Source organism: Gasterosteus aculeatus, chromosome 15 (genome assembly GCF_964276395.1).
Source record: "Gasterosteus aculeatus chromosome 15, fGasAcu3.hap1.1, whole genome shotgun sequence".
Taxonomy (NCBI): domain Eukaryota; kingdom Metazoa; phylum Chordata; class Actinopteri; order Perciformes; family Gasterosteidae; genus Gasterosteus; species Gasterosteus aculeatus.
This window is the reverse complement of record NC_135703.1, coordinates 15,635,176-15,659,843: the sequence shown is the minus strand read 5'-3', so window position 1 is coordinate 15,659,843 and position 24,668 is coordinate 15,635,176. Positions and strand designations below refer to the sequence as shown.

The 24,668-nt window shown below is 46.0% G+C and overlaps 2 protein-coding genes across 2 annotated transcripts; one reads left to right on the top strand and one right to left on the bottom strand.

Annotated features, from left to right (window-relative positions):
• Positions 1-182: 182 nt before the first annotated feature.
• Positions 183-11,798, top strand: wdr35 (WD repeat domain 35). The gene is made up of 28 exons (XM_040199290.2): positions 183-654; positions 731-848; positions 1,374-1,445; positions 1,531-1,623; positions 1,710-1,838; positions 2,064-2,197; positions 2,450-2,615; positions 2,715-2,860; positions 3,604-3,729; positions 3,925-4,110; positions 4,302-4,334; positions 4,448-4,508; positions 5,111-5,255; positions 5,669-5,738; positions 6,156-6,209; positions 6,297-6,406; positions 6,509-6,728; positions 6,832-6,912; positions 7,566-7,702; positions 8,257-8,460; positions 8,570-8,716; positions 9,142-9,274; positions 9,389-9,499; positions 9,943-10,107; positions 10,527-10,661; positions 10,756-10,912; positions 11,054-11,294; positions 11,574-11,798. The coding sequence occupies exons 1-28, from the start codon at positions 631-633 to the stop codon at positions 11,722-11,724; spliced, it is 3,549 nt and encodes a 1,182-aa protein (XP_040055224.1). The 5' UTR covers positions 183-630; the 3' UTR covers positions 11,725-11,798.
• A 2,219-nt stretch (positions 11,799-14,017) lies between these two features.
• Positions 14,018-22,072, bottom strand: fosl2 (FOS like 2, AP-1 transcription factor subunit). Its single transcript, XM_040199301.2, has 4 exons — positions 21,077-22,072; positions 18,478-18,732; positions 18,030-18,137; positions 14,018-16,790 (listed from the first exon to the last, which is right to left on the bottom strand). Exons 1-4 carry the CDS (start codon positions 21,203-21,205, stop codon positions 16,218-16,220), a joined length of 1,065 nt encoding a protein of 354 aa, XP_040055235.2. The 5' UTR covers positions 21,206-22,072; the 3' UTR covers positions 14,018-16,217.
• Positions 22,073-24,668: the final 2,596 nt, after the last annotated feature.

Genomic DNA, 24,668 nt, shown 5'->3' with positions numbered 1-24,668 from the left:
ATGCATTAAATGATGTAGAATTGCTGTATGTAGGCCTATGCTGAGATCTACAGTACGTTAGAGGACTTCGCATCACTGCACAGCTACTCAAAGTAGGATTAGTCAGAAAATCCCAAATAATAAAGAAATTAGCGGCTCACGAGTAATGCAGCCGCAGGGACAGGACGGCCCTTCACGTCACTAGAAAGGGAACATGAAAACTACAACGACCACAAAGACCTTAATCCCACTTCCGGTTTACGGTTACCACGGGAGACGGGGGAAAGCTACAACGGCTGAGACCTAAACCATAACCAGTCATTCAACATAAGCAACGAAACGTCGAACTGGAGCATTTTCCCTAACACGTGTACCAACTATGTCAAGCTCTCTACATTCACAACATGCCGCCTTTGGCACCAACAGTTAGGTGTGATAACGTTTAACGTTAGTTAACCGATCACTAGCGAAGCTAACGCGGTACGCTAACGTTACCCGGGCTCGTTTGTAAAAGTTAGCTCACTTCGGCTCTCCGGTTTGCGATCCACGTCTGCTCAGATTCCTTGTGGGTGAAGTGACGTTAGTTCAGTGTTACTTACAGTTGCAGCTCATGTCGGATTGGTAGAGGAGCGTTACGTTAGCGACAGCGCCATGTTCATCTATCTCAGCAAGAAGGTGAGTCCGCTAGCTATCAACACGTTAACACATATTCCAGTGTTTGCTAACAACGTCACTGTCTGCTGTTTCACAGATTGCTATTCCCAACAATATCCATCTGAAATGTGTCTCGTGGAACAAAGACCAAGGCTTCATTGCCTGCGGGGGAGACGATGGTCTCCTCAAGGTGCTAAAGCTTGAAACTCAGACAGGTAAGTTCTGCTCCCATCTCTTCCATCTCCTCTACCTCGTCTTCTTTGACGAGGTGAGAAACAGTAGTATGACCGGCCAGATAATTATTTACATATAGAATAAAATTGGTCAGCTAAAGACAACATGTATGTAATTATATAGATGTATATTTATTTTCTCCCTAATAAAAAATGCTGAATACAGTGAAAATGTATTTGTTTTAGTCGATGCCCTTATGTCATACCCATATGATTTAGAACGGCTCTTACAGCGACAGAAACAGTCTGAAACTTTCAGAATCTCTTTGGCTCTGTTCTGGTGCCTCAATGTCCATTCACTGTAAGTACAAATCGTACCACTTCGTCTGTTAGACGTATCCACTGCGATTATGTTATTATGTTGCTAAACAGACAGAGACCACCAACAGTTAAGTGGAGGAAACAATGAACACTCTGTCCAGGTTTTACCTACAAACTACTGCTCTAACAGTTTCCTCACTGGACGTGATTTTCTGAATTCAATCTGTTTTTCTGCTTTATCAACAGATGATGCCAAACTTAAAGGTCTTGCTGCACCCAGTAACCTTTCAATGAACCAGACTCTAGAGGGACACAGTGGTAAGTCAAATGCAGCTGTTACTAAATCCTTGTACTCAGTAACAGCAGCGCCCATATTTACTCACCATTACTACTACACTTGCAGGCGCAGTACAAGTGGTCACGTGGAACGAGCAATATGAAAAGCTGACAACCAGCGACCAGAATGGACTCATCATCGTGTGGATGCTCTACAAAGGTGTTTAATACCTTCACATCCAAAATGCCATTTGTCTGTTGATGAATTTGGCTTTTACAGTTGTCTGTCTTCTCCCCTTTGTGAAGGTGCATGGTACGAGGAGATGATCAACAATAGGAACAAGTCTGTGGTGAGGAGCATGAGTTGGAACGCTGGCGGTCAGAAGATCTGCATTGTGTATGAAGATGGAGCGGTCATTGTTGGATCTGTAGATGGTAGATAACAGATTTACAGTGTTTGTGGGATTCATTAACCATATTTAGCATAAAGGATTGCTTTATTCACATACTGACCTAACCTTTGTGTGTGTGTGTGTGTGTGTGTGTGTGTGTGTGTGTGTGTGTGTGTGTGTGTGTGTGTGTGTGTGTGTGTGTGTGTGTGTGTGTGTGTGTGTGTGTGTGTGTGTGTGTGTGTGTGTGTGTGTGTGTGTGTGTGTGTAGGGAACCGGATTTGGGGGAAGGAGCTAAAGGGAAATCAGCTGGCACATGTGGCGTGGTCGCCAGAAAGCAAGATTCTCCTCTTCGGCATGGCTAACGGAGAAGTACACATCTATGACAATCAAGGAAACTTCATAGTGAGTGCATAATGTTAACTAAAAGAGAAATGTCCTTTTAGCATGTACCCATGTGGAACTAGCACATTTAGGAAGAATCTATTAGAGGGCATATTGTTGCCAAATCATTCGCCCCATGTAGGTTTGAAATGGTGCTGTATTTTACTATCCGGTTAATGTGAATTTTTGTAAAGTACGACAGAGTGTCACACTTGAGAAAAAAATGTGTCCTGGTGATATGAGAAAAACAGATAATTTGATGTTGTGTTTCAGATGAAAATGACCATCAGCTGTCTCACCAATGTGAATGGCGCTATCAGTATCGCAGGTATCCACTGGTATGCAGGAACTGGGGGTTACGTCGAACCAGACTGTCCTTGTCTTGCCATCTGTTTTGACAATGGCCGATGCCAAGTCATGCGCTACGAGAATGATGAAAGTAAGAAACTTCAAAGACTACTGTGTATTCTCCAGCTTCCACTTGCATGAAATGTTTTCCAATGATGCTGCTGAGCTGTGCTGCTGCGCTTTTCTTCAGACCCGGTGTGTATCGACACTCTTATGAATGTGGTCAGTATCCAGTGGAATCATTGTGGCAGTGCTCTGGCGGTAGCAGGTTCCCTCAGGTCCTCAAATCTGGAGAAAGAGGTCAATGTGGTGCAGTTCTACACACCGTTTGGAGAGGTGAGGGTGAAGATTATGTTACCCTAGACGTTGTTTTGTGCAAAAAGGTGAGGCATACAGCGCCATGTGGTGTTTTGGTATCAAATATAGGACCAGGAAGAAGAATGTACATGGAATCGACTGACTTGTTAATGAATACAATGTAGATTGTGATTTGTTTCATTTGCAGCTAACTGAATCTCCTCCTATGCGTCAAGCGTGTAGGATGTCTATTGTGCATGAAGCGAAAATGCGAATGGCCCCAGCTAGAGCCATCATTTGGTTTGTCCGTCCTGGGCTGCTGTAGAAGCATGCCGGGGCAACATGGTGTTTTCCTGTCTAAAGCGAAGGATTCTTAAGTGAATCATACCCATTAATATTCTATTATATTTCTGCTAGTGCGTAATCGCTACAGAGCCTGGTACATTGCAGATCTCTCTGTTGTGATGATCTACATGGTTGTGGCAGTTGAAAAAAGTAATCGAAAGCCAATTTTTGAGTCTTTGATATTGATTAGAAATCAACCCTTGCATGCCCGTGTCCCCAGTGGCTCTGTACTGTAGATACTGATCTCTGGGCAAGAACCCTAACCCTAATTGCTCCCCCGGCAAAAATGTAAAAAGCGATGGGTTATAAATGCAATGTTAGTCGCTTTGGATAAAAGCATCAGCTAAATGACCTGTAATGTAATGTAATGTACTGTAGATACTGTATGGCATGAGACAGGACTCATTTGAGATTTTGCATTTGTCTTGTTTCCGCAGCATCTGAGAACTCTTAAAGTGCCTGGAAAGCAGATGACAGGAGTCGGCTGGGAGGGAGGAGGGCTGCGTATCGGCCTCGCCGTGGACTCCTACATCTACTTTGCCAACATAAGACCAGACTACAAGGTAACATATTAATACATATTAATTAATGAACCTAAAGTAAACGTGGCTATTTGGGGGAACATAATTGTACTTCACTCCCAGGTAACTATATTTTGACCAAAGGGCTATATGAAGAAATCTGTATTTTGTTTGATCATATACATTCCCAGAGTTCACACCCCCACACGTAAGCTGCTCCTGTGTGTCTCCTCTTAGTGGGGCTACTGCTGCAGCACAGTAGTGTACGCATACACAAAACCGGAGCGACAGGAGTACTGCGTGGTATTCTGGGACACCAAAAACAACGAGAAGTTTGTCAAATATGTCAAAAGCTTGATGTCCATCACCACCTCAGGGGACTTCTGCATCTTAGCCAGCAAAGCAGATGACACTCAGCCTCAGGTACAGGCATGTCCGTCTTGTATGTACTAACATGGCAGCAGTGAGTGCTTATAGTCACGTGACTGGTGACTATAAGCATTGCAGGTTGACGTGATGCGTGCTGTGTGACTCAGAGCAAGTTATCCACATGTATTCTGTTTTTTTACACACAATGTCTTGCCTCCGTTTTTTTCTTCATTGCCACACACGAGGATGCTGAGTCAGAGTCTGGCAGTCATGCAAGGGTAATGTACAATTTAGGAGTGCACACTCAAAATTACCAGTATTTGCTTTGATAAACAATGTGCTCTAATCACATGACCTGCAGAATAACTTTACACTGCTTTTAATTTTTTAGTATGTCCTGATTCTGTGCAACTCCATTGGGACTCCCCTGGACTCCAAATACATTGAGATTGGTGAGTTCATACTACATAAAAATATAACTTTTCCTACACAAACAATGCATGTAGGCCAGCATTCAGGGAGCACTCAGAGCGGAGCTGTGTGTAACAGTGGGCTCAGTCTTAATATACCATACGCGCAGTATTTCTCCAAGCCAATGTGAGATCGACATTGCACCCCCTTGTATATGGCCTTCTGCCACCTGCTGCCCACAGGTACATCTTGCATATGCCCACAGCACCCTATAGTCAACAGACAGTGTCTTTATACCTCACAAATGTTCAGCATTTTGTCTCTGCAGGACGTGTCTGAATGTTTTTCCGAGCTCAGGCCTCTGGCTAAGACAGTTCAAATGCTGCACATCTGAGAGGCTTAGTAGGGCAAAGTGGGTTTCAGGTCATCTTGGTAAATAATAAGAGAGACAGTTCCTACGCATTGCTTTTGGAGGAGTCTCCTCTTGCCTTTTATGCTAGACCAGTTGGTGTGTATCTTTTTGGAAACACTTTGCTTCATCTAATTGTACTCATAAACATGCAGAGCGTTTCTCTGTTCAAAGTTAGAGAAAAGACAGATTCACTCCCAAATGAACTCTTTTCTCACTTGTCCATCCGGTCAGATCCACTGTTTGTCACCATGACCAAGACACACGTGATCGCCGCATCCAAAGAGGCCTTCTACTTGTGGCAGTACAGAGTGGCAAAGAAATTAACGGCTCTGGAGATCAACCAAGTGACCAGAACTAAGAAGGAGGGAAGAGAGAGGTGCGTTTTTGTGTGTTCAGGCATTGCCCTAACGTGGACAGCACATTAGAGCTGTGGCTAATCCAAATGGAACGGCCACATCAGAACTTAGCAGTACACATGAAGCTGATCATGGAAAGTTACAGGTAGGCAAGAATAACCACAAAGCTCTATTCTGTGAGTCAGCGGATGAAACCTCAGGTTTACTGGCTCACGGTTTCAGTGGAGGGGGTTTGTATTTACTGACAGCGCCATGAAAAGGATCCATTCATCCGAATCAAAATGCCACTGAGGTTCCAGACAGGCCGGGCGCGGCCCGCCGCTCTGCCAGGGCTGTCATAGCACCTAGACCACAGGTCACCTCAGTGGAAAGGGCACCTGTGTGTCTGTGTCTCTGGCTCTTTCTCATTGGCTCTCCCTTCCTGCTTCTCCAGGGTCTATCACATTGACAGCAATCCATCGGCGGTCAGCGACAGCACACCAGATTATGCAAAGGCCTTCACGGTAAGAGACAGTTTTACCTTTCAGGTGTGGTTTAGTAACATCCAGGTGGGAGCAGACAATCACAAACTACACCCACAGGCCTTTTTTGAACTATGGAACTAGTACATTCAATTATTCTTTATAATTAATCTCTCCAACCACTGTATGAAATAGAAAAAAAACCTTTTCTCTTAGTTTCTGCCTACTTAAACTGTCACGAGCTTTACTTTTTAAATAAAAAAATAGTAGTAAAAGGTTTACTTAGATTACTCATTAACGTGTAAAATGACTATTACTAATCATTATTATTAGTAATTAAACTGCTGCTGCTGTCAGTGTCACTGTTGTCAGCTTACAAACAAATTATTTTAATGAGAATTTGTTGCTACATATAAATTGCGTAAACCCATCCTCTCATAATGTATGTTTCTGTTTCAGGCAACTCGAGATCCCATTTGTTGTATTACAGCAACAGACAAAACCCTGGTAGTGGTATGTAGATCTCCTTTTTAAATCCACAGTTCTATATCATAGTATCAGAATACAACATTGAGAGTTTGGGTGCATGTGTGCCTATAGGGCCGGGAGTCTGGCACCATCCATAGATACAGCCTCCCAAATGTTGTTCTCATCCAGAAACACACTTTGAACAACAGAGCCTTCCACCTGTCCTTCAACTGCAACTCCAGGCGAGTGTGGACTGCTGCTGAGCAGATGGAGCTTGTTACGTGCTACCAGCCCAAACAGCTGGTGAAGCTTTAATAAACATTTCATAATTCTTCTGTATTTAGCCGCCTGGCCATAATCGACATTGCAGGCATGCTGACGTTGTTGGACATGGAGGTCCGTGCCAGCGCAGACTACAGCTCCGGAAACCAGGCGTCTGCAGGAGATCCATCCAAGTTTGAGCGTAAGGATGTGTGGGACATGAAGTGGGCGCATGACAATCCGGACCTCTTCGCCATGATGGAGAAGACCAGGATGTATGTGTTTAGGAACCTCGACCCAGAGGTGAGTGCTCAGTGTTATGTCAGTGTGTGATGGTCACCTGCATCCTCCTTCTTGTTACTGGATTCAAGAACTGGCACTTATTTCAGGTGTTTTCCCTTAACAGGAGCCTATCCAAACATCTGGCTACATTTGCAGCTTTGAAGATCTGGAAATAAAATCTGTTCTGCTGGATGAAATAATGAAGGTACAACTTTAGATGAAAAGGAAATAGGGCCCTTTAGTTTGCCCTAACTGGACTGTTTGTGCCAACACAAACAGTCCAGTTTTAAATCTGAAACATAACCGTCTACGCTCATATCAAAATACTTTTTATATTGTCACCTACAATTCTAGAAGAAAACCTTTTGTCATTCCTCCATGATGAACAATGAATGTGGGAAGTCTGGAAGGAGTCTCATTCATCCACTCGTACGCTCACTGCCTCCCAAACACGTGCATTCTCACTAAATCTATTTAAATCCTTCCGGTTTAGTAGAACTCTTGTACATGCATGTGACTGTGGAAGGGTTTTAAATGAGACAGTTTGAGTGAAGACGTGGAAGCATGAGTGAGAAAGCTTTCTTCATGCATTCAAGATTACACAGTGTGAGTGGCTGGTAAACAAATGGTCATTTTGTGGGTGAAACAGCGGATGGATTGTTTAGACTTTATACTGACTTATCGTGATGTAACTGTTGACTCATGTGATCGCAGGTGATTGGAAAAGGACAGAACTTGTCCCATCGTAGTGAGAGGCTTCCCCTTACAAGTACTTGTACAAACCTTGAACATGATGAGCAGCATAGTTTGTATTTTTTAATTTAACAAAACGCTCAGCGGTGGAATCTTGCTCCACAGGATCCAGAGAGGCCCAACAAAGACAACCTCATCAACTTTGAGATCCGCTCCCTGAGAGACAGTCGTGCGTTGATTGAAAAAGTGGGGATTGAAGATGCCACGCAGTTCATCGAAGACAATCCTCACCCAAGACTCTGGTAAAAGCAACACTTTTCTTTTTCTTTTTCTTTTCTTTTGACAGATAATTATAATATATATATATATAAAACAGTTTTATTCTCATCATTCTGACACACAAACAATTGATTTTGTAAAAGCTGGTTTAGTAGTTTGTTGCACAGGATTAAAAAGATTGTGGGTGATATAAAGCAGAAAAACAGTTGTCTAAAGGATGGATTCCTAAACATTCAGTTTGAGACGTTTGAGGTCGGCACAGTTGATAGCTGCTGTAAAGCGCTTACACTCTTTCTGGGAGGGTTGCTGCTGAGTATCTCAGATTTAGATCTTTTGAAGCAACAGTGTGATCGCTCCAGCTCGTGTCTCCTCTGGACAGCGCGTCACTTCTCACAGCGTCCCTCAGAATTTGGCAACATCAAAAACATGGAGTCATTGATTACAGATAGTACGGCTTTACTTCATACAGCCAAATAGTGGAATAAATCCTTTTGGAGCGCGCAGCGGGATGTATGGATGCTCATCAAGCTAATGCATAATTAGCTCTGTCTCCCCATCTGCGATACCAATATGCCAGGCGCCTTCTGGCTGAGGCGGCCCTCCAGAAACTGGATCTGAAGACGGCTGAACAGGCCTTCGTCCGCTGCAAAGACTACCAGGGCATCGAGTTTGTCAAGCGGCTGGGCAACCTGCAGAGCGAGCCCATGAAGCAGGCCGAGGTGGCAGCTTACTTCAGCGGGTTTGAGGAAGCTGAGCGGATGTACCTGGATATGGACCGCAGGTACATTGTTGATGCGGACCTCCTCCGATTCAGTCCCTCTTTGCTTTTGTTTCGTTACACCATGCCAACAGTTCTTTACGCCCGATGACAGTGGATTTATTTCTTGAAGGGACCTTGCCATCAGCCTCAGGATCAAGCTGGGAGACTGGTTCAGGGTGCTCCAGCTGCTCAAAACGGGCTCTGGGGACTGCGATGACACTCTGCTGGAACAGGCTTACAATGGAATCGGAGACTACTTTGCTGACAGACAGAAGTGGTAATGAAATGAACGTTACCCTTTCTTTGTCCAGTCATCTAGTGTGTTAGGTAAAGAAACAACGTACCCACATGTTAGAAGTCTGGGTTGGGTTGACCTCCCAGACCTTCTCGATGTGAGAAGGTCCGGCGATGTGTATTTATTGTGGAGAAAACAGCAGAGGAGCAAAGTAATGTGCTGCTGTAGATGTGTTTTAGACATCTAAAAGGTCCATAAAGCTGCTGCCCTGTGTACCAAGGCCAAGTCCTTACTGCAGCTGCCAGGTGATTTTTAGTTTCATGTACTTTAGAATGCGTTTTGACACTAGAATTTATGAGAGCGACCAATAACGCTGAGTGGATTTAACATATAAACCTGAACTTTAAACATCAGAGAAAACCTTTCCCCGCTTTAGGTTTGAAATGTACGTCTTGTGTGTGTCAAAGGTTCAATGCGGTGCAGTACTACGTTCAGGGGCGTAACCAGGAGAGGCTGGCGGAGTGCTACTACATGTTAGAGGACTACCACGGCCTCGAAAAGCTCACCGCTGTGCTTCCAGAGAATCATCAGCTTTTACTGGTGAGACCAGTGTTCCCATGTCTTTGTTAATGTCTTCACACAGACGCTTCAGACGGCAGCGGTTCTGAATCCTCGATAACCAAATACTCCGTTTTCTTCATCTCCGTGTTTCAGGACATTGGACAAATGTTTGCCACCGTGGGCATGTGTGAACAAGCCGTGACGGCCTACCTGAAGTGCAGCCAGCCCAAAGCTGCCGTCGACACCTGCGTCCATCTGAACCAGGTGAGAGACGGACAGAGAAGCCGCGGCGCCGGAGTAAACAAACGAGGCGGCGGCCCTTCAGCGGCCACGCGCACTTTGGCGGCTGTGCAGCAGTCACTGGGGCACCTGCTGTCCTCCCACCTTCATCCTCTTGCTCGGTGATATTTAGCCTTCCAGTGTAAATGCTGCTCTCCAACTGCAGCTCTTCCAATGTCAATTTTAACATTTGGCTCCCGATGGTTTTGGCAAATGAAAGAACTTTCCTTACGTTCATAATTATGTTGTTTTAATTAGTGCGAAAACATTTAACGACAGCTGGCTTCAGTTCAAAGGATGTTTCACTTGTGCTGTAATTATATGACTATGATGATTTCTATTTGTTGGAAGCCACAAAATGTCATTTAAAAAGGAACGTTGTTCCCGTTGTTGGTGAACGTTGAAGGAACGTTGTGGTTTTCTAACAGTGGAACAAAGCAGTGGAACTCGCCCGGACGCACAACATGAAAGAGATCAAGTCTCTTCTTTCCAAATATGCGTCGCATCTCCTTGAGAAGAATAAAACCTTAGAGGCGGTGGAGCTGTATCGGAAAGCCCACCACTTCCTCGATGCTGCCAAGCTCATGTTCAAGGTAGGGCTATGCTTCCACGTTCAGATGAAGAGATCTAATGTTCTTCTTCTCATCAGCCCCCTGAGATTTGAATAAAGATCAATCACGCCATTAGTGGAATTAGCAACATATCAGAAAGGAGCATGTATGTTACAAGATCATCTTTCCCGTGTCTCATCCTCAACTCCTTATCCGGGGGGCAAGCGTTCCAGCAGCGGAACCCAAACTTCCCTTTCCTGGGCCACTTCTACCAGCCTGACCGGGTCCTAGGGCGTTCCCAGGGCGTTCCCAGGCCAGGGCAAGCGTGGCATCCGGATGAGCGGTGGAAGATGAGATGAGAGCGATCATCTTGTAACATACATGTTCCGTTCGGACATTTTGCTAACTGACTGCTGGCTCAGCCTGTTTGTGGGCATGGACTCAAATGGCTCCTATTCCAGATAGCTGACGAGGAGGCGGGAAAAAGGACCCGACCACTGCGGGTGAAGAAGCTCTATGTGCTGGCAGCACGACTCGTTGAAAGTTACCACGAGCAGGTGAAGATGTCACAGCAGAGCAAAGGGAAGAAGACAGAGGTAATAAATCACTACTAATCCTCGATACCTTTATATACTTTATATTACTTTGGAGAGAAAAAAGCTTTGAAATACCACAATATACTGTGATCAGGCGATGTCTGCGCTCGCCGGGCTGCTGGAGGAAGATGCGACCTCTGAAGACAACCGCATTGTGGACAATGCGTGGCGGGGAGCCGAGGCGTATCACTTCTTTCTGCTCGCCCAGAGGCAGCTGTACGACGGTTACATGGAGAACGCCATGCGTACAGGTACCAGATCGCACAGGACTCCTCCCCGGGTGATGTCGTCATCTCACTGGTTCAAAGAGGAGAAGAGTTTGTGAGCTATTATTTAGTTCATGTGGGCGTTCCCTCTTTTTAGACTTTTACTTCGTCCCTCCATTCTTAAAGCCCTTCACCTGCGTGAGTACGAGGACATCATCCCGGCGGTGCAGATCTACTCGCTGCTGGCTGTCTGCGCCGCGGCCAACATGGCCTTCGGTACGTGCTCGCAGGCCTTCATCAAGCTGGAGTCCCTGGATAGTCTGGACCTCGAGCAGCGGCAGCTTTATGAGGACCTGGCCCTGGAGATCTTCACCAAGCACGCGCCGAAGGACAGCCGCGCGATGGAGCTGGATGGCTCGCCAGAGGGGTGAGCGCCTACCAAACGCTGAAGGGAGGCTGGCCTAAACTGCACGGCTACAAAATGGCACCACTGTATTATTCAGAAGTCGTAATGGTGCCATTTTTTCATGCATTCGTTTTTGTCTATTATGCTCCATGGTGAAGTTTGCTTAACGATAAATGAAAGACGATGAATTATTTGTTCAGCATTCAAATGTAATTATGACTAAGAGCTCTCTGCCTTCCTTTAACCCTTTCACTGAGATTCTGTATCGCCCTACTGATTCCATTCATTCTTCCTTTGTAGGGCAGAAGGGAAATCTCCTACTTGCATTGTGACGGGTCTCCCGATCCAGGAGTTCCAGCTGTGGATGTGCAGTGTGTGTAAACACTGTGCCCTCGGGCACGAGATCGGCAAATATAGCTGCTGCCCACTGTGTCACACTCCTGTAGCATGAAGCTCAATCTCAAAATAAAAGTTCATCTTCACTTTCAAAAGCATTGTACTGTACAATAAACTGCATACATTATATATTTGTTTGAGTCTGTTTGCATCATATGAACCAGAATCCTTTACTATTGGAAAGCTGTACTTGCTTTCTTCTTAATCCTTTAAGTTACTGAACTGAAACTTTCCATAAAATGTTCTGTCCACAGTCAAAAGATGAGTATACTTTAAGTTATACGTCTTAAATATTTGATTGGTTATTATTATTATTTTTAATTAAAAAACACATGCTTTTCAATGTAACGATGCATATTTGATCACTGCACGCCATGTGGAGGCGACTGTACGAGGGGCTTCCAGTTGGAGTTGCACACGCATCCAAAACTAGCAATGTCCAACAACATTGACTGCAGGGTCTTGCCCATGTTTGCTCCAAATCATATGAAAGAATGTCATGCAAAACGCAATGATCACGTCTCTGCTGTCCTCTGCACTGCTGATAAAAGGTTCTCCTGCCACCTACTGTCAGGAGATGATTAGCATGTGTTATCATAAGCAGTCAGTTAAGTTTCAATTAGTTGTGTCCAACTCAATATTTGGTTTACCATATTTTAATCCTTGTGCCCAACATTACACCTTTCACATTGTTTGTAGTAGTATATGACCTCAATTTTCTAATGTCCTGTTTGTTCTTTGCCCTGCCACTGATCCTTTTATTTGCCTGTCTAAAATGCTGTCCAGTTTACTTTTCACAGACTGTTCCCAGTGATATACTGATAAATACGTCAAGTAAAAACTAAAATAGATGAGGTCAGCAGGATTTGGTGTTGCACTCGTTTCTAGTTGAACTAGACTACACACATAAGAAATGAACAAAACAAAGAAAATACATTGGCAACGATGTATTATGTTTGATTTGAATGCCATTGCTTTCTTCTGGTGGAGCGTGCTGGGTCGGCAGCGTGATATAATCGGACTACGAACGATTGTACTGCTCGAAGTTACGCCACAATGTAGTGATTGTAATCTTTTTTATGTTGTAATGGAACAGGGCTCGGGAATGGGCCTTACCTGGTCCAACCATGACCCATGTGTATTGATATTGATTAGCAGCTTTTGTGGTAGTTGATTTTCTCCGCCATGCTTGTTCCTTTTCAAGAATGAAAATGTGTATTTCTAATTGTCCTTGTGGGGCAACTCTGCTTATTCAGCACCTACACGTTGGCCCAATCCCAATAATCTCTGGATGTCCAGTGAAATGGGGATTAAACCGCTGACCAACATTGAACGCGTGGTCTGGAAACAAAAGATAAGCAAAAAAAAGTTTGGAAAAAACATATACAAGCACACATGAAACATCACGACGAACGAAGAAAAAGGCCACTAACATGCCTCTCACTCTGAGCTGTGATGGGTTGAAGATATTCACCAGATTCTGTCACAATTAACTTTTTGGTATGACTGTAAGACATAATGTACAACGTGAACCATGTACATCACTATTTTAAACTGCAATAATTCAACGTTATAATTCACATATACAGTGTAAAGTTTTATCATTATCGTTAGTAGTTGTCCGCTGAAAAAGAACTTATCATTGATCATTATTCCTGTGTAGACCAGTGGTGTAATTCCCCTCAGTGGCCACACGAGGGCAGCACGCACTCATTGTCTGCCCTTCAAGGTAAAACTAAACTATACAGTGGATATTCGAGTAATAAGCCATCTCTCTAGATGTTAGAATGTTTACGACTGAGATGTTCAATTCGAATTTGTCGTCTATTACTAAGAATCCTTTCCCAGTTGAGTGACTTCATGGTCGCTAGTTCACTTTTACAATCTGCTAGAGAATTATAGGTGACACTTTATCCGTGAATTGTGTATTAAAATGTATTTTCATTTTCCGCTTCTATTTTTATTTTATTTGTATTGTTGAACATCTATCCATATTTATTATTTAATTAAATCTGTTCTTCAAAATACACCACGAGAAAGTGACATGTGAAATAATAGGTTGATAATATCAATACGATTTGAATTGTTGGCAATTATATAATTTTCTTTGTCACAACGTTTCTGTGAATGAATTCTGAAATGGCTTTCTTGTCTTAGCTCTCATGTATTCTTTAAAAAACAGCTTCTTGGTGTTAACCTGGGCTTTAGCTTGGTGTCTTTTGTGTCAAATACTCTTTACTTAATAAGAAGAATTGAGAAACAAGATGGTGGTATTATTACAATCTAGGAAAACGTGTTTTGGCAATTAACCTGCGTAAGTGCATCCTCACAAACGAAATAGCACAATCTCAGGTCGAAAATCATCTGTTTTTAATTATCATTCATTTAAATTAACAAACACTGCTATACATATTGCTGTTTTTTTTCATTTTGGATCATTTTGAACAGTTAAAGCATTTGGAAAAGAAGTAATAGTAGTTGAAAACAAGCGACGGACAGTCGATGACATGTACAGCAGAAGATCTACAGTCAATGGCTTTCCTATGTGTGTCGAGGGGCTGCAGAATCAACATACAGACATATCAGACTCGCCCACAGTAATGTTTTTGGTTACTCTTTATGTTCTCATACAGGATCGTAGACACTCCCCCCCTCCGTCCTTTGATGTTAAACCCATCATCATCAGAAGACAAACAGCTGATGTGTTCTTTCAAAAGTAGCAGCAGCTTGTATTGAATTGCGAAGTCTGTTTTTCTGCATCCGGCACAACCAAACTTCTTTGTAAGCACAACTTTTTCTCCTCTAATAACATTTCAGAGTAAAGACAACATCCCCCTTCTAAACCACTGACGTTAGGAATGTTTGAAGTTAAGCAACCCCCCCCCCCCCCCTCCCAAACCCCCCCGAACATCGCTGTTGTGTCCCTCTCAGTGCACAGTATTGAAAATCCTCATCCCTTTAAAGATACACACATGTAAAAACAACAAAAAAAGAAGTGCTTCTTAGAATTTCAGAGATATTAAATCTTCACGCGGTGTGCTCTCTTTCATCTCAGGCCAGCTGTAAGAAAAGAAATGGTCCCTTTCTGGTAAGAAAGTGGACATTGTCTGGCCCCTTGTTGAAAGCCGGCACGGTACCTCCTTGTTGGCATAAGTTCACACACCCGCAAAAAATCAGCACATCTGACTTGGATTTAAACATCATTGACTGTCTTTACTAAAAGTGACAGATGTACAAACACAGTATAAACACGGTTGACATCATTGGCAGCTGGAGACGGTCTAGACCACAGTGGCTTTTTTGTTTTTCTTCTCCAAATTTGAGCAAAATTCCCTCTTTTTTTTTAGACAAAGACGGACAAATTACAGGATTACGCGTGTCAAACAACCTTTTTTTGGGGGCGTTTTGAAATCCGACCTGCCCGAGAGGCTGTAAGACCTTTATCTCCAGAATGTGTAAGACACAGAACAGAAGGTCAGTATCCAGGAGGAGGGCTTTGTTCAAACTTTTGTATTATCCGAGCGGAAAAAGTCAAACCTTTTCCCCCCCAGACGTGACACAGCGAGGAAATTAAGTTATTCATCCCTCGGCGTACAGTGTATCACCACCTCTGTAACACTAGACCACACAGCCGCCCCGCAGTCGCGCAAAGCTCTTCACGTTGGGTTGTACTACACATGAGAGATATCCCTGACATCAATGTAAATCACATACACTTTGTCATAAACAGGTTGTAAAAGTTCAGGTACTGAATCACTGAGGAAAAGCACACCAATACCACTGTAAAGTTGAGCCGCTATGGCAAAAATAGAAGGTATAGAGTATTGAGGAACTAGCCATTGATTGGCTGGTAATCCTTTGCAACACCGAGGAGCGCCTCGGGCGCTGCGCAGGCGACCATTTTGCTTTTCTACAGGCGGATTAAGGACGATGTCTTAGCAGAACACGGGGAAAAAGGGAATCAGCACAGGCCGTAGATAGGATTAAAGAGATGGTAATAGTGTCAGAAACGTGAACACAATGCTCGTATCGATTCCTGAATCATAGTCCAAGTAGGGAACTCAAAATGGAAAAAGAGTCTTTGCTCGTTGTCTCCTCAGAAAACCCAGCAGAACGCTGACCTCGTTTAGGGATTTATTGATTTGTCTTGGCGGAGTGCAAGTGTCTGCCGCAATGGCTTTTGAAACATTTGCAGAAAAATATATATATTAACGCGCTGGCTGCTTTCGGTCACGCCGACACACAATTACCAGATTGCAGCGTGTTTCTCTTCAGAATTGTCTTCCCAGTAAACATGTCGACCCTCTGGAGTTGAAATGGTGACGGTAGGTAGGACACCTTTCTTTAGGATAACTACACAAAAGCATAACAAGAAGGAACACGCAGCGTAGCCCTTGTGGGTCTCCCTGCAGGGGGGGGGGGGGGGGGGGGGGGGGGGTCAGCTTGGTCTGCACCTTTGAACGTTGGGTCTTTCAAAGGGAGACGCGGGGAGCCTCTGGTGGTCAGCCACAGTGTTCGTTTCTCAGCTGTGCCGGGCGCGGCCCCCGCTCAGAGGGCCAGCAGGGTGGGCGAGTTGAGGGAGTCCGAGGACTGGTCCCCGCTGCTGCTGCTGCGCCGGTGGGCTTTGGAGCAGGACTCGGAGGAGGGCGAGGGGCTCTCGGGCTCCAGCAGGCTCGGGTAGGTGAATATGAGGCTCGGGGCGTTGGGCGTGGCGGCCGGGGTGGAGGCCGCCACCACCGGCGTGTTCAGACTGTCCCCGTCCGTGCAGTACATCCCGCCGCCGACCATGCCGCCGCCAAGGCAGATGGGTTTGATGACGGAGCGCTGGGTCTTGCCCCCCTCATTGGTCTCATCGGGCTCTTGCTTCACGACAACGTGGTTCATGTGGGGCCGGCCGGCCAAGTTGGGGCGCATGGTCAGTGGGAGGGGGGCGCACTGCTGCTGCTGGTGCTGGTGGTGCTGATGGAGCTGGTGCTGGTGCTGCTGGTGGCGCTCGTCGACGGGGAGCTTGCACACGGGATTGTGAGCGACCAGCATGAACTCCAGCTTGTCTTTCTCTTTCTGCAGGTTCTCGATTTCCTTCTGCAGGTCTGATTTCTCCTCCTCCAGCTTCTCTGTCTCCTGCAGGAGAAACAAGAGGTACGGTTGAGCAAGGTTGAGGTTTTGAATGTTTTTGTTTAACATTTTTTTGTGGATACTGAAAACAAGGCCAAGAAGTTTACTCCATGGCTCCAAAAATACTGACAGGCTTGTCAGTATCGTGGGACTGTTGCCACAAGAGGGCACTGTCCGTTTGCTCAGTTCTGTTTACGCAAGAAGGCACAATCCGAAACCGGGCCATTTCCATTTCCAAGACATAATCTCAAGGGCTCGCTGCTTCATCAGACTCTCCCATAATGAAGCTGTGTGTTTGGTGTCTGAGCAGATATGAGATCTGCATGTCATGAATCAGCACACATTCTGAACTAAAGAGCCATAAACAGCTCGAGACATGGGGCAGATAGAGATAAGCTGACATGCTGTCTGAGAACTTTGACTCACAGTCAAGGTATGAGGAAGTAGCACAGAGGAGACAGGGGAGGTGCCCACTGAAACACTTCAGTCACAGAGGAGTGGCTGCAGGAATACTGCTTAGTAGTTTTTACTGGGAACGCAACACTTCCTTATTTGGAAATTTGAAGAAAAAAAAACAGCCCTGTGAAGACAGAGGCTTTTTTTTTGTCTTTCCCTTGAGGCGATGGCTGTGGTGTGTGTGTGTGTGTGTATGTGTGTGTTGTGTGTGCATGCAGCATGTCTCCATGCGGGATTGTGAGACGAGCAATTGGCCCCGTTTTACAAAATGTCGTTCATTTACGGAGACAGCTGCCTACAGCAAATTCCATTCCTGCTCTTTTAAAAAAAAATTCTAAAGCCTGACAAGCTCCACCTCACTGTAATTCAGCTAATTAGTCCATTTAGATCCTGCGAGACAGTCCTACCTCTGTCTGCAGCTGCCCGAGACAAAAAGCCTTTCATCGCCTGTCATCTCCTCGCTCAGGCCTCACACTCAGCAACACGGCGAGAGTCGAACCAGTAATGCAAGCTTTTCAATTTAGGTGTGCTCAGTCAGTCACCAAAAAAATCTGGATTTCTGCCAGTTGTCTCAACCAGCGAGAAAATATTCTCTCTGTGAAAATCATTTCTTTTATTATACATTTCTATCCAAATTTCCTTTTTTTTTGCTAGAGTGGAAAAATTGCCCCCCAAAACCGGAAGCAGAAGATGATTAGCTAGAGGTGTTTGTCGCATTAGAAGAAAGCCTTTGTGATTGAAGAGGAAACCAATAAGAGACGTGTGATCTGATGCGTCGCGACCACTCACCCCTTGGAGCATCTCTGTGAGCTCTCGCCTGCGGTTGCGGCATTTGGCGGCCGCCAACTTATTCCTCTCTCGCCTCACCCTTCGTTTCTCTTCTTCCTCCGGGGTGAGCTGAGGACGAAGTAGAGAAGAAACGGAGCAGGTATATAATAAGCAGTTTGACAGGCAAACACTAAATCAAAATGAAGCAACGAGCGCAGGATAAGCTGGGAAGCACTGGCTGATAATGATTCCACCACATCGAATTTATTGGTGTGATGAAATAAACTCACTGTTCAACAAACTGTCTCATGTTTCAAGATTTCTGCTATTTCACGGTGCTCTGCTTTTGTTTCAGGATGAACACACTTCACGTTTCTTTGTCGGAGGCCTTCCGAAGCAAAATCTCTATAAAAAGAAACCAACGTCTAACTATTTAAATGCTTTTATGCTGTCCAACATGGCCCCTCACCTGTTCGTCCCTCTTGCGTCGGCCCCTGGCGTCCCCGATGGAGCGGATGACCCCGGGCCGAGCCAACGTGTTGTGCCCCATCAGCCCCGGCCCGCTGGGCAGGTGGTGGCCGTACGGGTGGGAGCGGGAGTAAGGGTTGGACATGGAGGTGATGACTGTGGGCTGCACCATCCACTGCAGGTCTTGACTGGTTGTGATTGCATTGATGGTGGGGATGAAGGCACTGTTGGAGCCGGGCATGTCGACCCTGTACTTCTGGAGGGAGGGGGAACGAGAGAGACGGGATGAGAGGGGACGCATGGTCACATCCGAGGAGACCTTCCCGGTAAAGCGGGTCGGGCAGTATCCGCTAAGCATTTGAGGTTCTATCGATGTGTCCCACACCGCCAGCCACCATTATCAAGTTCACACACTCTCCAGCTTATAGTAATGATTCAATCCAACACAGGCCAAACACTTTGTATGTAACCCCTGGAGTGAAACAGTGACACATGCTGTGAATCACGCAGGGAAAGCCCAAGGTGTCCTCAGCATATAATTCTACTACAATAACCATGACACAGAGCACTGCGCCGAAAAGCTGCAAATGCTCGGATTGCACGAGAGTGAATGTACACATTAATATGGACTGGATGGATATAGTATCATGGGTTGTATGGGGACATGGACTTTATTATTATATATATATACAATGTTATAATTATTCTAACATTGTGTTTAAAGAAAATTAACTGTTAAAAAATTATTTGTTTTTTTTGGGAAGCAAAATGATAAGTGACGACGATTTAATTAACATTTATGGAATTAACATTTATTTTGACAAAAATTGTCTTTTGCCCTGTAGCCACGCCGTGATGAAGAAGACGTAAATATTAGGAGTTCATATCTCTCTACCTTTGGCACCAACCTCTCAAACTACGGATCAAATCCCGCTAAGCTTTGTAAAGTATGTCTCTATGCTCAGTATTACTTCCTTCCTCTGGAGTCCACACACGGACAGGCGGACGTAAAACACGCACGTCTTTATATCGCCGCTATTCCCAACTTTCCGCTGGATATCCCGGCAGTCTATTGGAACTTTGTTTATCTATCTTTATGACTCACAGTGTATGGGATTCGTTAACCACATGGGAAACGCGAGCAGTTCCAGTAAGGGGTGGTTAAGAGTGTGTGTGTGTGTGTTGAGGGGGGGGGGGGGGGGGGGGGGGAGGTTCAGTTAGCTAGAATATCGTGAGCAGAACTATTTTGAAGTTTGGCTATGGCTAACTATGGAGTGTAAATCACACCAAACATTTATTTAGTTATGACAGTAATTCTAGAGAACCCCCAATACAGTTGATCTTCTCATCTAATTTTAAATGATATATTGGTCTAATTAAAAAGAGGGGGACAAGGCTGTGCTTTGATATGTCTCAAATAAAGAATAGCAGAATCCTGTTCCAGGCCGCTGTAATGGGAAACAGACCAGTGTGATTACAGGGAACCTCAGCAATGAGAGATACGGGCCAAAAGTATTTTACCGTAATGTTGCACTACGGCGAGAATTAACCGTGAGCGAACAACAAGCCTCCTGGATAATGATATATATCATTTGTGAATATTTGGGCACGGCGTACACATGGCATTACTCTGGCAGATCTACAGTAGCCGAGGGTCCAACTCACTGAAAAGGTACGAAACCTCTGATGACATCGAGGAGACGATTGCGGGATGTTTGAAAAAAATCTGTCAGGACATCAAGAAATCCGACATGTAAAGAAGAATCGAAGAAAATCGGACAACTATCTGACCCGTGGTCATTTCTGATCAGTCCAACCGTAAGTGAATGTATATCATGTTTTGCAACTGCAGAACGGTGTCTGGTGTCCTCCAGGAGTGCAGCTGGTCGCATCCTGGCCCTTCTGTCGATGGAGCGCTACTTGCCTGTTGCATTCACCCAACTGGCGCAACGTTTGAACAGCTCGTGGTTAATGCGTGCAGAGCTGTGCGTTGTGACGGAAAAGACCTTGTGATGCGCGTAAAATGCCGTCCCCGCTGGGGTGAGAAGGACCCCCCCACGAACCGCTCGACGCACGGACAGGAGAAATTAGAGCGACGGACAGAGAGCTATTTCCCCTCCAATCATTGTGTCCCGTTTGTCCCGCACAGCATCAGCAGGCAGGTACCCCCGCCTCTGTGGCTGCTGAACTTTGGTTTTATCATACAGAAGAAAAATGTGGAGTTTCATTTACATGTACAAAATCACCACGTAGGATATTTGCCATTTGCTGTGCGCACAAGCGAGTGCGCCAATTTGAGATCTGACCAAAAGCACATCTGACGGTGACATTGTTCAAATAGAATAATCGATTACTTGTAAAGAGATCGAGTCGTCCATCTGTTGCCTTATCGATACAATCCGTGTCATTGTCCCCCCCCCCCCCCCCCCCCCCCCCCCCTTGCCCCCACCGCACCCCAAGCAACCCGGATAATGACTTTACAAATGATATCAACCGGTGATCAATCCACGGGGACGGTGTGTGCGTTCCCGGTGTCGCGCATTGACATTGACGCGCTTTGGGGTTATTTATGGGCGATGTGGCGGAAGCCCGGCTGTTACCTGGTAGCTCGAGGTAGAGATTGGACTTCCGATCGTGCTGCTGCCGCTGGTGAAGGACTCTGGCTGTGGCGGAGACGTGCTGCTTCCGCGGGACGAGGTGTCGTAGTTCCCGGAGTAGTCCTGGTACATGGTCCAGGAAAGAGGGGCCCGCTTGAGATCTGAACCCTGCGCCCCCTCTTGTTCTCGTTAAAATCCTCGCAGTTTAAAAAAGGCACCAAGAGAGAGAAGAAAAAAAATCCTCTGACCCGAGAAGCTGTTGATTTAGGATATCCAGAGAAGAGTTGGCAAAGACAAAGTGCGATCACGCTGCTGAAAACTAAACTAAAGCATCTGACGGATATTGCTAGTTAGCGAATAGAATTAGTGCTTTCTCCGTGCTCGTGCGCGCTATTTCGGATTGTGCTTTTAATTCTTCCTGAGCCGCAGGTGGACACTATTCTCTCAGGTGCGCAAACTTCAGTGAGCAGCACACCGTCCTTCCTTCCTTCCCCGGGCGGATCTAGAGGAGGCGAGCGGCTCCGTAGTGACAGTGACTCACGCAGGTTAACGTTCGCTTTCAAGGCTTCTGGCCGGATGATCGTCTGACTACCTCCCGCCGCCTCGTCTGGATACTCTGCGCACGATCTCAGCTCTCCGCTGTTCACGGAACAGTTCGAACTTTTTTTTCGCCCTGTCTTTTCCTTTTTTTTTTCTTCTTCCAACCACACTTCCTAGAGATGACTCACTTCAATGGCACTATGAAGAAACTGCAACGGCTTTTCAACACCAACGGAACAGCCCACGTCACGGCCGGGGCGTTGCAACTTCTCCCAGGGAGGGGTTGCGCTCTGGATAAGGCGGCGCTGAAGACAGATCCGCCGCGAGCACCCGTCGCCACGCGCACACCGGAGACCGAACCGAGGCGCGACGGGGACAGTCCGAGCAGCCCGGACACACGTGGACAGGTTTATTTCTCGATGCGAACGTCAGCGCCCGCTGCGCAGTCCACTGTTTGGTTGTGACTTGCCTCGGCCCATTGACGCATGTTTCCTAAAATGGGCAGTTGCGTCAGAGAGCGCGTGTGGGTTTCCTTGGTAAAGGAAAACGTCAGCCACCGGAGGGATTCCCTCCCCTCGCGCGCTGCACTCCGGAGTCCGGTTACTGGCCGTTGCAAGGAAAAGGCAACTATTCAAATTTGAGCTGTAAGAGCCCGTGCAACGCGCGCGCCTTTTTTTTTATTACCACACGTGGCGCAGAGAAAAACACGCCGTGTAGGTTTTCTGTGCTGCAATGTATCGCAGATCCGCATCTGTGAGCGCATTGAACGCCTCGCGCAGCAGGTGGGCACGCGCATGTATAGACTCCGCGAAGACGGCTCCCATGAGCCTCTGCGCCCTGTCACCAAAGCAGCGCTCACGCCGAACGGACGCGTGTCTCCCACAGTGGGCATTTGTGTTAATTCCACGGCGCTGCAGCGTGGAGAGCGCCCGCTGTTGCCACTCGGCGGGAGGGAGACAAACGCGCGCCAACGGTGACTCGGACACGGCTCCCGAAGAAGGGCCCGGCGCCCAGAATGTGACACGTTACACGAGATGGAGTAACGTATTAATCGTAATCCAATACGCCGCGACCGCCTAATTAATCTGCATCACCGCAGACGCGGCTCTCGCTGTTTTTGGTTTCTTTTTGCGGCGGGCGTCTTTGGCAGAAAGACTCGCTCGCATAGAAAGTTTCAGGGGGAAAGTTTGGTCGAGGGAAAATAATCTAAAGGGGGATTTTCTGAGGTGACCACCGCGGAGCGACTGGCTTTGTATGCGATTGCTCATAACGCGAACACTTCAATTACACTGCTACAGTTCTTCCAATATGTCACCCTTTCCGAAGTAAGGGGGTGTTTGTGTTAATTTGTTGCAGGCGTTACCTTTTGACCTGTGCCATGGTACACAACACGACCGCACGCGGACTTTCAGTAAACCTTTATTTTCAACGATATTAATGAATAATTAGCGTTCATCCATCCACAGGCGACCCAGGTTTTTGAGCGGGCGACGGTGTTGCTAAGCGACACAGTTTCCTGGTAAATTGCTCGGGGCGACTCTAATCCGCCATAGTCCTATAATTAATGCCGTAATATCATTTGAGACGCACCCGTCGGCGTCGATTTGGGGGAAGCAAAGGTATGGCACTGTGACAGGTTCTGTTCCTTATACCAGTCTAATTTGGATCCTTTAAGTACATAATGAGATATCATCACGCGCAGCGCTATGTGACGCCCATCAGTCAGACGTCGTTGCTCCAATCGGTCATTAGTGTCACGGGGGGGTTGAGTGTAGATGAGAGGCTTATTAAATAAAACTTCTAAAAAACGGGCATTGCGGTGCCATAAGGTCACGTGAACAGGTGCGCTCGTCGATGCTTGTGCGCACCTGCTTCGGCTGATTCGCAGGTGGTGCACTATGGACTCGTCGGTGTGCCTCCGTCACACCTCATAGACGTCGGTGCCGTAGAACCCGCCATGGAGTCCACGCAGGTATTACGTTCAACGGGCGATGCGCACGTGGGGTTTTACCAAGCTGGCCGCTACAGGTGACGCAAGCAGGGCTGACGTGGCCCTAATGCCGCCATCAGTCCGTCTGCCAAAACCGGATGGCAGATTGTAAATTAAGGGCAGTCAAATGCTTTTGTCCGGGGGCGGTGAAACAAATGGCAATATTGAAATGAGGTTCTTGGCGACATTAAAGCTAAATGGGAGAGCCTATAAAGAGGCTGTACGCGGAAGGGAACATGCATTGCATTTCAGGCGAAACATGAAACAACAACCTCTTCCTCGTCAAACTCCACTCCGAGTTTCTGCTGCCTCAAATTCTTGTAATATTTTATATATATCTTTTAATGGCCATAAATACATTTAGTGCATAAGTTGGTGTTGAACTTTAAATGTATTTAAAGAGAAAACTAGTTCATATGTGGATGTTTTTGTGCCATATTGACATGGAAAGTGGAGTTTACAGCTCCAACATCTGTTCTGGATGCTCTTCCTGCGTCTAGCATTTTAAATGGGGGAGACATAATTCCATGCAAGGAAGAACTATGAGCTATTTAAGTGTGGATTTCTCCGGTTAGCTGTATGCTGCTCGTATGACAGTATGGCTGGGGGGGGGGGGGATCATGGCAGAAGCCTTCACCAAATGCACACGTACCGCTGCCACAGCTGCTTGAGCAGGAGATCCTGGCTTTTTGGGTGCACATAATGACGTTTGCATCGCTTCAGTTGCAGCCTGATCTCCAAAACCTGTCCGTAAAAATGTGTACGAAAATCTTCAACATACAAATTTGTAGTGATACATACGAAATAAATACGGAGTGCAACTGATGACGTCACCCTAATCAAAGTGAATGGGGACCTGCACCCCGTAAACACACTTTGTGAAGTCTAATGATGTAAAATAAACGTGTTATGATTGCATTTTTAACGAGAAATCAATGTTAAATTGTAAGAATACACTACTAACCCTAACCCCCTCAAAAAACCCAACGTGACGTTCACTCAAGAATCCAACATGGTCCGCCATGTTGTTCACTCAAGGGCGTGGTTAACCACCGCCAGTTCGTA

Bases quoted from the DNA above. Each gene is read 5' to 3' on its own strand.
- wdr35 (XM_040199290.2), top strand. From the start codon at position 631: ATGTTCATCTATCTCAGCAAGAAG. The intron at 1,839-2,063 runs GTAGATAACAGA...GTGTGTGTGTAG, and splicing joins CATTGTTGGATCTGTAGATG to GGAACCGGATTTGGGGGAAG. The intron at 4,335-4,447 runs GTAATGTACAAT...TTAATTTTTTAG, and splicing joins AGTCTGGCAGTCATGCAAGG to TATGTCCTGATTCTGTGCAA.
- fosl2 (XM_040199301.2), bottom strand. From the start codon at position 21,205: ATGTACCAGGACTACTCCGGGAACTACGACACCTCGTCCCGCGGAAGC. The intron at 18,138-18,477 runs GTGAGGGGCCAT...CTTCGTCCTCAG, and splicing joins GACGCAAGAGGGACGAACAG to CTCACCCCGGAGGAAGAAGA. The intron at 16,791-18,029 runs GTGAGTGGTCGC...TTTCTCCTGCAG, and splicing joins TCACAGAGATGCTCCAAGGG to GAGACAGAGAAGCTGGAGGA.